Source organism: Rana temporaria, chromosome 3 (assembly GCF_905171775.1).
Source record: "Rana temporaria chromosome 3, aRanTem1.1, whole genome shotgun sequence".
NCBI lineage: Eukaryota > Metazoa > Chordata > Amphibia > Anura > Ranidae > Rana > Rana temporaria.
Genome location: NC_053491.1, coordinates 423306751 through 423320404, shown reverse-complemented (window position 1 = coordinate 423320404; position 13654 = coordinate 423306751). Strand labels below are relative to the sequence as shown.

Genomic DNA, 13654 nt, shown 5'->3' with positions numbered 1-13654 from the left:
CGCTGTCCCGTGGCCGCATCCCAGTGCGCATGCTCAGAATCACGTCGAAACAACTGCCTAAGATACGTCGAATCACTGCCTACGACGTGAACGTAACCTACGCCCAGCCCTATTGGTGCATCTTTTCTCCCTCATAAATCTGGCACTGCCTGCTGAGAATAATTTTTCAGCAAGTCGTAAAATAAATCCACCTACAGCTGCCAATATTATCAATTGATCCACCGGCGTACTTTCAAATTTCCTGCGTCGTATCGTTGTTTTGAATCAAAACAAGATACGACGGCTTCTTGGTTAGATCCGACAGGTGTACGTCTTCGTACGCCTTCGGATCTAAGATGCAATACTTCGGTGTCCGCTGGGTGGCGTTTTCCGCGTCGGGAATGCAAATTTGCGATTTTTACGACGATCCACGAACGTACGCGCGGCCGTCACATTTTCTAACGTCGTCTGTAGTCGGCTTTTTCCGGCGTATAGTTAAAGCTGGTATTTTTCGGCGTATACATAGACTTGCCATGTTAAGTATGGCCGTCGTTCCCGCGTCTAAATTTGAATTTTTTTTTTTTTGTGTAAGTCGTCCGTGAATAGGGATGGACTTAACTCACGTCTAAGTTAAAAAAATGACGTCCTAGCGGCGTCATTTAGCACAATGCACGGCGGGAAATTTCGGGACGACGCCTGCGCAGTTCATTCGGCTCGGGGACGCGCTTCATTTAAATTAAATCCGCCCCCAACCCTCCCAATTTCAAATCCGCCGCCAGAAATACACTACGCCGCCGTAACTTACGGCGCGAACTCGCTGAGGAATCGAATATACGCCAGGTAAGGTACAGCGGCGTAGTGTATCTCTGATACGCTGCGCCGATCTAAATGTATGTGGATCTGGCCCATAATTATCATTTTAAATGGGGAGGGGGGTGGGGGGTTCTGCTGAGTAACCTAGTGCATTTTCACCCTTATAAATCCAGCAGTGCCTGCTAAGAATGATTTTCCAGCACATCGTAAAAAAAAAATCCACTTACAGCTGCCGATTTTATCAATGAGAAAATCTATTACAAAAAAAAAAAAAATGTACAGTCTATAGGTTATTCCAAGATTAGATAAATATTATAACTTTGTATGGGGGGGGGGCTTCTGGTGGGTGACCTGATGTATTCCACCCCCCCCTTTATAAATAAGCGCTGTGCAAACTGTTGGCGCTATATAAAACCTGTATAATAATAATAAAACTGGCACTGCCTGCTGAGAATAATTTTTCAGCAAGTCGTAAAATAATTCCACTTACAGCTGTCAATATTACTATTAAAATATCCATTACAAAAAATAAAAAATAAACTATCCCATCTCCAGCTACCCTAAGATTGGACAATTATTATAACTTTGTATGGGGGGGGGGCCTTCTGGTGGGTGACCTGATGCATTTCCCCCCCTTTATAAATAAGCGCTGTGCAAACTGTTGGCGCTATATAAATCCTGCATAATAATAGTAATAATAATAATAAAACTGGCACTGCCTGCTGAGAATAATTTTTCAGCAAGTCGTAAAATAATTCCACTTACAGCTGTCAATATTATCAATTGAATATCTATTACAAAGAAAAAAAACCTGTCCCATCTCCAGCTACCCTAAGATTGGACAATTATTATAATTTTGTACAGGTGGGTGACCTGGTACATGTTCCCCTTATAAATCTGGCAGTGCCTGCTAAGAATTTTTTTCCAGCAAGTCGTAAAATAATTGCACCTACAGCTACCAATATTATCAATGAGAAAATGTATTACAAAAAAAAGCAGTCCTGGTGCATTCCCCTCCCCCCCTTATAAATGTGGCAGTGCCTGCAGAGAATGATTTTCCAGCAATCCATAAAATAATTCGATCTGCAGCTCCCAATCCAATTAATGAGCAAATTTTCTTTCTGTGTCGAATCTATAAAGAAATATTGCCCTGTCTCCTGCCACCCCCGAAGATTAGACAATTATTATACTTTCCTTCTAGTAGAATGGTTTTCCAGAAAATCCTAAAATATTTCCACCTACAGCTACCAATATTATCAATGAGAAAATCTCAAAAAACAAAACAAAATCAATCCCATATCCAGCTATCCTACAATTATCATATGGAGGGGTGCCCTTCTGGTGGGTGACCCGTGGCATAGTTGCCCCCTTATACATCCGGCACTGCCTGCAGAGAATCAGATTCCAGCAAGCCATAAAATAATTCGATCTACAGCTTCCTATCTAATCAATGAGCAATCTTCCTTTGTCCATCAATTCTGTAAAGAAAAAAAAAAAAAATTGTCCCGGCTCAGGCCACCCTCAGACAAGAATTGATGTGCAGGAAAAAATCAATTCCCTCCGGGGGCACCCCAACAAGAAGCTCCGAGTTTGCCGTCTCCGCATTGTAAGAAAAGACTTTCCTGCTCGGTCTGCAGCCTATGTACTTCTTTCCCCTGCGCATATCTAGAAGGTAGGTTATTAATATTCCATTATTTAGATACAGTATGTGCAGCCTGCAAGCAGAATACAAATGAATGTTGGAAATAGACACATATGCCAATCTCTTGACACCCCCACACAGAAAGCAATGTAAAAATAGAGGCTGAAACGCACGGCGTGCACAGCGATTAGACTGTATGTACACAAGAGAACACCATAGCAAACATAAACAGGCAGAGAGGATGCGATAGATGCAGCCAGAGCTTGTAGCATCCTTCTGCTGAAAGGGGATGAGGGGGAGAGACGGGAGGGAGAGAGTGCAGGAAGGTGACCAGCATGCAGGAGGAAGCGATGTGTTTCGCCTGCATCAGCAACACTGCAGTGTAAGGGGACAGCAGGCAGGCTGCAGGATGCTGTGTACCCACAGCAAAGACGGATAGAGCGGACCAAGCAAAAAAAAAAAAAAAGGTAGGTGATGCTTATTATACCTTGTGGGATGCAAAGAGGGAAGAAGAGAAGAACAGAGGGATCTGTATAGGGACTGCATGTGCTGGGGGGTGCTACCCTGCGGGCATCATTGATGGAGGGGGGGTGATGGAAGCTGAACTGGAATAGGTGATCAAGCAGCATATACTGGGCAGGCTTCAGGTAGAAGGGGGGAATCTATAGGAAAAGAAGAGGTACAATATGTCGACAGCTGCTTTCCTGCAGACCGAGGGGCTGCCGGTGGAAGAGGATGGGAGATAAATGATGGAACGGCTGTAATGTGGAAAGCAGCAGAAGGCGACGGAGATGCATGTGCAGGTGTAGAGAGAGGGCGATTCAATCACAGGAGGGGAAGGGGTATTGGATATCTAATGAGGGGGGGGGATAGAGAGGGGCGAAAGGGATGTTTTAAGGAGAAGAGACAGGCGAAGCACTGCAGTGAATGTGAGCAGCTTGTGTGATGGGGAGAGGGATGTTTGTGTCCCAACAGGGGAGACGTCTGCAGGACGCAGTATGGGATGTGCACAGCAAAGGCCACGGGGGCTCAGGACGACCGTAGACTTGTCCCCGTCCACTCATTCATTGTCTTATGGCAGCGAACATCTGAGTAATGTGTGTAAAAGCTGCACATTCTACTGCACGCCAGCCAGTCGTAGCTTCATCCGGCCGACACAATGTTTATTGACTTTTTAACAGCTTGCTTTTTTTTTTTTCTTCTATTTTTACAGATATGAGCCAGCCATAACAGAAGACGCTTGGAGAGAGCTCAACTAGACTGAAGAGCTGACACTCAAAACCCTCAGACGCAGCTGCGCACTGTTTTTTGTTGTTTTTATTAAAAAAAATTCGAAAGGGGAAATATAAGTGGCGCCGACAACAGTTGTCGTCCCCGTCCCTGGGGTTTGTGGCAGATCGTTTTTATCACACAGGGTTTTTTTTAAGAACAAGGTGGGGGGTTGCTGGTGGTCAGGATGGCACAAGCCGCCAAACAGCTGAAAAAGATCAAGGATGTCGAAGCACAGGCTCTGGCAGAGCAGAAAGAAAAGGAGGAGACGGATCGCAAGAAGAGGAGTCGATCCCGTGACCGTAAAAAAAAGGTAAGGAAAATCTTTTAATGGGGGAGATGAAGGGGTACTGCTGAGTGTGCACTGAGGATACAGGGAGGAACGACGACTGAGAGTAATGTGCTTCCTGTGCTTTGCTGAATCAGTCATAAATCATGCTTGCCCTATTACAGATTTTTTACATTTTGCATAACTTGTAACATGCATCTGTTTATTTTTATTGTGTTTATTTTATTATGTATATTTTATTATTATATTATTATTATTTTTTTTAAAATTGTATTATTTTTTATCATTTATTTTTATTATTTTTTTTATCAATTATTTCTATTATTTTTTTTATCATTTTATTTTGTATATTGTAACATTACTTTATTGTGTTTATTTTATTTATTTATTTTTTCATTGTTTTCTATTTTTCATCATTTTATTTTGTATATTGTAATATGGTTCATGTATGATATCAGGTGAAGTAGTAGCTGTCCACTTGTTTCCTTGCTGAAGTGTTGTAGGCGAGAGCTCTGTGATCTGTGTTGTGGAATGGCCTAGCCACTGTCATGCTGGCTTGAATAACTTACCTGGAATGACTCCTGGTTAGAGTCTGCCTACTACATATGACTTTGATACTGGCACAGTTGGCAAGCTGTTGGTATGATTTCCAGGGACACTGCCACAGAGCCGGTGTGTGAAGCCCATCCATCCTGGAGACATGAAACATTGCATTCTCCATTATCATATTCTTACTATACTGGGCCAGACATGCTTTTTATTTTTATTTTTTTATGCTGTTTTAATGTTTGTAGTTTGTATACAGAGGTTTTGGACAGAGGTTTGCATCTAATTGGCAAAAAGAAAAGTATTTTTTGTGTGAAGCTGGCCAGAATTAAAGAAAAAAAAAGAACTGTTGTGTACTTGAGCATGGCTTGAGCAGTAATTTTGTATTATTTATTTCATTCTAGAATTGCTATGTGTTCCATATGGCCTATATTTAAACCAAGTATTTTGGTGCACTGGTGACTATTGTATGATGTTACTTTGGGTTTTACAAATGGAGTTTAATTGAAATAAATATCATCTTGTTTCCAGGTTAGTTATAGACATTGCAAAGATATTAGTAAACTTCAGTGCACATTCTTACCTGCTTCTGTTCTGTAGAAGCTGGGGTAGGCCACAGTAACTTCCTCAGATGGAAGGAAGTGATAATGCTTGGTTCAGGTCTCTGCTTGTCATAATCACATTATCAGTCCTTGTGTTGTAATGTAGAACAAGGTTTGTTTTGCTGAGATAGACAAATAAAAATGTACAGAATGGATGAAGTGTTTTCTTTCCTGGAGAAAATGCTGCTTCTGGTTTCCTTCCTTGCTGATCATACAACCAAAAGCCCAAAAGCCTATGGCCTGGATTCACAAAGCACTTACGCCGACGTATCTCGAGATACGCCGCGTAAGTGCAAATATGCGCCGTCGTTTCTATGTGCCGTGACCATAAACTGAGATACGCCTAAAAATAGGCTTCCTACCCCGTCGTATCGTGGGCGCATATTTACGCTGGGCGCATTTGCCGCTCCCATTGATTTTCTATGCACATATGCAAATGAGGGAGATACGCCGATTCACGAACGTACTTACGCCCGGGGCATTATATACGCGGTTTGCGTCCGGCGTAAAGTTATTCCCCATATATGAGGCGCAACCCATGCAAAGGTATGGACACGGGAACTCAAGCCGTCGTATTTTACGTTGTTTACGTTGTACGGGAATATGGCTGGGCGTAGGTTACGTTCACGCCGTAGGCAGTGATCCGTCGTATCTTAGGCATTCGTTCCGACGTAATTCTGAGCATGCGCACTGGGATGCGTCCACGGGACGGCGCATGCGCTGTTCGTTATTCGTATCTTTATGGCGCTCGGCCCATCATTTGCATGGCTCACGCCCACTTCCACTTACGACGACTTAGGCCCCATACACACGATAGAATTTATCCGCGAATACGGTCCAGCGGACCGTTTCCGCGGATAAATCCTCTCGTGGATTTCGGCGGATTTTCATGCGATGGTGTGTACACACCATCGCATTGAAATCCGCGCCGAAATCCTCTGGCGATGACGTGTCGCGCCGTCGCCGCGATTATGACGCGGCGACGTGCGCGACGCTGTCATATAAATATGCGCCAATGTATGTAAATCCGGGCCAATGTATTCGGTCTCTTGACTTCACCTGAACTAAAGGAGAAGATCATCCAGTTTCATGTCTTATAGTGCCCTTTATTAGAGATCACATGATTAAACGCCTAGGCTTTAGATTATGTTACAACAATCAAGGGAGCCTGGAGCAGCATTTTCTCCAGGGAAAGTAATGTAGCAATATATCCCCCCACAGGAGTGTATGAGAATGTTGGGCTCTCCTGCAATTTCCAGTGATGGCACACCAACGGCAGATGTTTGGGTTTTATTACTCCAGGGACAAAGTCTACAGATAAATACCAGCGAAGCATCAGGAGAGATAATAGCAACAATTCAATGATAGAAATGTATTACAAGAACAAGATGAAATGAGCAAGGCGAGAGTTTGTTCCTTTTGCACCTGTGAGAGACCTTGTCTCAAGCGCACTAGGAGAGTAGAAGATGATACTGCAAACAGCAATAAAATATAAAATAATGGTGAAAAAACATATGATGTTTGCCGGCCCCCCCATTTACTGAACCTTCGAAAATCCCACGTCGTGAACACACAGGCTTCTCAACCCGGCTTTTCGGCTCTGCTCGGCTCGTTTACTGGATGATTGATAGCAGCGCAGCTGTCAATCAAATCAATGATGCGGTGCGCCGGGGGCGGGACCGAGTGATACAGTCGGCGGCTATAGCCACCAACTGTATCACTGGAGCGCGCCCGCAAGCTAACCCTCTTGGGAGAGCGCTTCCCAGAAAGGGGGTTAGCTGATGCGGGGAGGAGCAGAGACAACACCTGAGGGACCCCAGAAGATGAGGATCGGGGCCACTCTGTGCAAAACAAACTGCACAGTGGAGGTAAGTATAACATGTTTGTTATTTAAAAAAAAAAAAAGGAAGCTTTACAACCCCTTTAATAGAACAGGTATATTCAGGTGCAGAATATGAAGGATTCCGCTAACTATTGGGCCTGGTGGTGACAATCTACTCGATCTTGCACAGTCTATATTTAAATGGAACACATTCCTGGAATGAGCTCTCAAGGTAGCGGATGCTGCAGTCACCACCATCTGGATACTGGAACATACACGACAGAATATTCGCCAGCACACCAAGGATCTTCAATTATGTTCAAATGTTTTTTTTATTATAGTAAGATCACATCACAAACCGTGTAGTGCAATGTTTTGGAGCCACGTAGGACCCCTTCGTTGGGCATGTGATGTCTCATGCCTGAAGAAGGGGTCCTGCGTGGCTCTGAATTGTTGCGCTTCACCATTTGTGATCTTACTTTTGGAACGTAATTGAAGATCCTTGGTGTGCTGGCGAATATTTACATTCAATCTACTAGATCTGACTCACTGGCCAGAGGGTAAAAGAGTCTGTCTCCGGTGGAATACTTTTAACATCATGGTGGAGCGCTTACCCTTCAAGTCAGGGCTGTCTTTAAGGCAGGGCAAAGGGGGAAGCTGCCCTGGGCCCTGTCATTGTTGTGGGGCCCAAAGCAGCTGCCTCATGCTTGCCAACTATCCCAGTTTAAATTCCCTTGTCCCTTGAAGTTTTAGTCCTGTGCTGTATCCTGATATCTCAGTGTGAAGTGCTGCTTCTGATGCTGCCCAGCTCTGCCCTATTGTTGTGTACAGATGACTCACCTGCAGACCCTGTGTCTACATGTAAATAACCACCATTCATATGTAAATAACGGGAGCATTCATATGTAAATAGTTGAGGCCAGCTGCATTCATATGTAAATAAAGGCGGCATTCATATGTATATCATGCCCTGCAGTGAAGAGATGATGTGCTGTAACCTCTAGCAACCAATCAGTGAGCAATTACTGTACAGTAATCTCTAGCAACCAATTAACAATAAGAAATCATGTGCTGTAACCTCTAGCAACTAATCAGTGAGCCGTAATATGAGCTGTAACCTTGGATACCATGGACGTATCCCAGTGTGCATGCGTCGGATAGAATGCCTAAGATACGTCGAACACTGCCTACGACGTGAACGTAACTTACGCACAGCCCTATTCGCGTACGACTTACGCAAACGACGTAAAAAGATAGGCTTGTTCCAACGTCCATACCTTGCATGGGCTGTCCCACCTAGGGAGAAGCTTTATCTTTACGACGGCGTATCTCTTACGTAAACGGCGTAACTAATTGCGAAGGGCGCACGTACGTTCGTGAATCGGCGTATCTTGCTCATTTGCATTCTCAACGTGGAAAACAACGGAAGCGCCACCTAGCGGCCAGCGTAAATATGCACCCTAAGATACGACGGCGTAGGAGACTTACGCCGCTCGTATCTTAGCCTAATTTAAGCGTATCTGGTTTCCAGGATACGCTTAAATTTACGACGGCGTAGATTCAGAGTTACGACAGCGTATCTACTGATACGCCGCCGTAACTCTCTCTGAATCTAGCTATATGGAGCCAGAGTTGCCAACCGCCAGTAAATTTACTGACAGTTTGTAAAAATCTGTTTTTTTTTTACAACTGCCAGTAAATATCAGGGGCTGATCATTTCATGCTGTGTTGAATTTTTACATGTAAATAAAGCAAATTACTGTGTTAGGCTGCATTCACACCTGAACGCGGCATATTGTACCGCGATTTGCCGCGACAAATTGCAGCATTTTGTCCCGCGATTTGCCGCGACAAAAACGCGTTGTTTTATACGCCGGAGGGGTGATTAACATTGTCGGCTATGCCGAACGCCAAAAGCCGCCTGAAAAAAAGGGTCTGGGACTTGTTTTGAGCTTCAGGCGTACGGCGTTTCGGCGTTTGGCTTGGAGATGTGAACCATCTCCATAGCCGACAATGTTAAATCACCCCTCCAGCATATTGCAGGCTGCAATAGCGTCGGGCTTCAGGCGTTAAAACGCCTAGGTGTGAATGGAGCCTTATAGGTATTGTCGGTGTTTCCATATTCACTGTATTCGTTTTCAATAGGAGTTCTGTAATTTCTCAGGTTGCCAGTAAAAAATGTGCTCCGTAAGTACATTTTTCATGTTTTGTCAGTAAAAAATGCTGCGTGAGGTTGGCAACCCTGTGTGGGACTATGGAGAACGAATGTTGCCTTCCTCTAATGCCCCGTACACACGATCGTGAATTCCACCAGCAAAAGTCCGATGTGATGCTTTTGAACGGAAATTTAGACAATGTGTATGCTCGAACTTTTGCTGTCGGAATTTCCACCATCAAAAGATTGAGAGCTGGTTCTCAAATGTTCCAGAAAATCCGATCGTCTGTAGCAATTCCGACGAGCAAAATTCCGACGCACGCTCGGAAACATTTTGACGCATGCTTGGAAGCATTGACCTTCATTTTCTCGGCTCGTCGTAGTGTTGTACATCACCGCGTTCTTGACAGACGAAAGTTCAGAGAACTTTTGTGTGACCGTATGTATGCAAGCCAAGCTTGAGCGGAATTCCGTCGGGAAAAAAACATTCAAGGTTTTACAGACGGAAAATCCGATCGCGTGTACGCGGCATAACAGGAAAGTGGAACACAGAAGCAAAATAAAAAAGATGAATTTGAAGAAGGCTAGGAGCAATAAAAGGGAATTTTATGTTAGGAATGCATACATTTAGCGGCAGCGTTGTGATTGCACATATAGACACATGTATATGCTGGTCGAGCTGGTGCCAGTCTGGGCACCATGACATATCCCGCTGAGGGGAAAGAACATCTGTGAGATGGAGAGAAGCTAAGCTGGAGCTCCATGCTGCCATTTACTGGCACTATAACACATGCATTGTGGTCCAGCGGGCCCCGGGGCTCTGGTGAGTGTGCATTTGTATCATTGGTGGTGGAGCACGTGTATCCTGAAATTGGGTTTAAAATGTCTGCACGAAAGACACGCGCTTTAATAGTGCGCAAGATAAAGATTTGGATGGGATCACAGTTCTACAAGGACTCTATATTTGTAATTTTTTTTATTTTTTGTGCACAAATTCATCACGAATATATGAATTGTATGATTTTGTCGATTTTAATTTCTACAGGTTTTTGTTTTTTGGAATAATCTAATTTCTTGCACAGTATTGATAATTGCAGTGTTTAAGGTACAAATCACTTAGTACATATAAGCAGGGCATAGGTGAAGGAACTCAACCACAACCCCCAAAACCCCTCTCCCCCAGGGGTGCGCTATGTGCAGAGTTTAGGGATGCGCTACATGCAGAGTTGTGGGGTGTGCTTTGTAGGTAGTGGAGAGTTCAGAGGTGTACTGCCTGAACCAGAGGTGGTGGAGCTGAGTTCCACCAAGTTCCACCAGAAAAAAAGCCCTGCAAGTTAAGGATTTATTTAGTCAAATAGCGCAAAATGTATTTCTTCAGTTCAGGAATACATACATAAGGAGGAGCTCCAGTCTCCCCGCAAAAAAAAAAAATACAAATACTGTAGCTGCTGATTGTAATATGAAGACATTACCTGTCCAGTGATGTCCTCACCCGAAACCAATTCTTCAGGTCCAAGCTCCAGCATCTCTAGTAAGGGAAACAGAAAGTGAAGCCTTCCTACTGTGCATTCATGAATCGCTCTGCACACTGTGAATGGTCTCATAGTCTTCTGAGACCTGTGCCAGAAGAATGCAGGGGAAGGAGGGGGGCCGAACCTCAGAGCAGGTACCTGTCAGAACCAGATACCCACTTCTCCCCTTCCCCCCCCCACAAAAAGTGCCAAATGTGGTAGTGGAGGGGGGAAGGGTACAAAAAAGTGGAGTTTCCCCTCTTGGGTGGAGCTCTGCATTAAATATAAAATATTTTTTTTAAAGCAGAGTTTGACGTCACTTTAAAGGGTCACTAAAGGAATTTTTTTTTTTAGCTAAATAGCTTCCTTTACCTTGCTGCAGTCCTGGTTTCATGTCCTCATTGTTCGTTTTTGCTTTGATGTTGCTGTAAATCCTCTCTGTTTTGGACACTTCCTGGTTGCCTGTTTCCTGATAACCACAGTACTGGGAGATTTCTCACGGTGGTCACTAATCAAGGAGGTGTGATTACTGTGTGTAAAACGAAACTGGATTGGTGCTGAGGAGTTTTAGACAAAGTATCACTGCCCTCTATTGGCTGACTGCCCTCTAGTGGCTCTCTGTACATCAGAGAACCAGCAAACAACAGCAAAAACGAAACTACACTGCAGGCACATTATATGATTGTTTTTTTATAAATTTTTAATCATTTTTAAAAGGAATCAGTTAACTATTATGTCTTTATGCCCTGTAAACAGTCATTTCAGCTAAAAAATTTTTTTCCTTTAGTGACCCTTTAAGGCCTCGTACAGACGAGAGGATATCCGCTGGAAAATGGTCCGCCGGACCGTTTCCAGCGGACATTTCTCTTCCGGATTTTGATCCGATGGCTTGTACACACCATCGGATCAAAATCCCCGCGGAAAACATCCGCGGTCATGTGTCGCGCCGTCGCCGCGACGATGACGCGGCGACGTGCGCAACGCTGGAGGGTAAATACTTCCACGCATGCGTCAAATCATTCCGACGCATACGAGGGATGGGGAGCGGACGGATTTGTCCGGTGAGTCTGTACAGATGACCGGATAAATCCAAAGGACAGGATTCCAGCGGATAAATTTCCTAGCATGCTTGAAATTTTTTATCCGCTGGGAATCCGTCGGCTGGACAAATGTCCGCCGAAAATTGTCCGCTAGGCCCTACACACGACCGGATCTATCCGCTGGAACTGATCCGCGGATAAATCCCAGCAGATAGATCCGGTCGCGTGTACGGGGCCTTAGTCCCTTGCCACCATTGCAGTGACTCGCATCATTCTCTTCTCTCCCCTCCTTGGCCCAGGTCACAGTGGAACCTCAACAATGTCCGGGCTGTGTGTCTTCTGCATCCTAAAGGGCCCTAGCCAAGGCTACTGTAACCTTTTCAAGTCCTCTATTCAGTAGTGTATTTAGGTTTTGTGCTGCCCTAGGCCTGACTAAACTCATGCACCCCCTAATTTAAATATGACCCACCCCTTCCTGTCAAGGTCACACCTCTTTATGTTTAAGACCCGCCTGAAATTTTCGAGTGGGGAAACTAGTTCTGAGGGACTGGGGGGGATGGATTCCCTTAATTTGTCTATGGGGCAGGAAGTGAAGGGAAATCTCTGCAATGGGACAGGGAGGGTAAAAAAATAACTGACAGGGGCTATAACCCTCCCTCACTCTATCCAAAATGAAAAAATTTGTGTTGCATATAGTTCTACTTTAAGCACAATTTTCCGATAATTTTATGGAAAGGACTACGATAATATAACCATACCAATGGTGCAGCAGAAAACATATAGCACAGCGAGGACGGTTTGTGGTCCAGGATGATAGGACAGTCAAAATTAGAAGCAGCGCCCCCCCCCCCCCCCCCACACACACACACACACAGTTGCGGAATGCCGGCCGTCCGCATACTGGAAGCAGTGTGGCTGCTTTATGGGGGCGCTAGACTAATTTGCCTCGCAGCCCAGTCCCCCCTATAAGACTGGTGCTACACTAACAGTGTAGAGCAAGCCGACGGGGTCTCTTTCCATGCTGCCCCCCTGCAAAGTGCTGCCCTAGGCCTGGGACTTGCTGGCCTAGGCCAGGATACAGCATTGCCTCTATTAATCTCTAACTATATAATATTGCACAAATGTTGGGGGTAATTTAGGCTGTAGCACAGGTATTAAAAAAAAAAAAAAAACATACTGCTTTGTTCATGTAAATAATAATATATAATAGTAATAACCTATTTAATACTAAAAATAATGATTTACCCAGAGGCAGAGCACCCACTATATCCCACTCTTCTGCCTCTACTAGTGATGTTGCTGCCAACTTCAGAACCAGTCAGAGGACTCTGCAGCCACAGTATGCTTTCGCATGGCTTCTTGCCAGCCCAGTACAAGCCCGTGGTTAGCGTTGGCAACCATTCACAGGAAAAGGCAGATACTGGCAGAATCAGCAGGTAGTATAAATACTTAGGAAATATATATACATGTGTATGTTTAACAGACAAGAGGGAGACATCAAAGTGGTTGTAAAGGCTAAAGTTTTTTTTACCTTAATGCATTATCTGCATTAAAGTGGTTGTAAAACTTAGACATGAAATATGAAGAAAGCATATCCCTCTATAGTGTCTACTTGTCTCAGTTAAGTGCACTAAGTGTCATTTCTGCCTGCTGCTACGTTCCTCTGCTATCAGCATGAGTAATTTCTGACAAGTTTTTATGACACCTAAAGGAAAAAGGTGACAGAAGAGGGACCTCCAGCAGTTTTTTTTCTGACAGCTCAGACAAGCTTTATACATTCTGGCCCGGATTCAGAAAGGACTTACGACGGCGTATCTCCAGATACGCCGTCGTAAGTCCAAATGTGCGCCGTCGTATCTATGCGCTTATTCAGGAACTGAGATACGCCTGAATTTTGCAAGATACGACCGACGTAAGTCTCCTTACGCCGTCGTATCTTGGGTGCATATTTACGCTGGCCGCAAGGGGCGCTTCCGTAGATTTACG

At 44.5% G+C, this 13654-nt stretch overlaps 1 protein-coding gene across 8 annotated transcripts in view; it reads left to right on the top strand.

Moving 5' to 3' along the window:
• Positions 1 to 3641: 3641 nt before the first annotated feature.
• ANK1 (ankyrin 1) overlaps positions 3642 to 13654 on the top strand; it is a 373803-nt gene continuing 363790 nt past the window's right edge. For 2 of the 8 annotated variants that reach the window (XM_040346192.1, XM_040346197.1), the window contains exon 1: positions 3642 to 4016. In XM_040346192.1, the coding sequence (XP_040202126.1) occupies positions 3891 to 4016 (126 nt within the window). In that variant the 5' untranslated portion in view covers positions 3642 to 3890. The remainder of the gene's footprint in view (positions 4017 to 13654) is intronic. The other 6 variants (XM_040346201.1, XM_040346191.1, XM_040346194.1 and 3 more) reach the window with 3 other exon arrangements.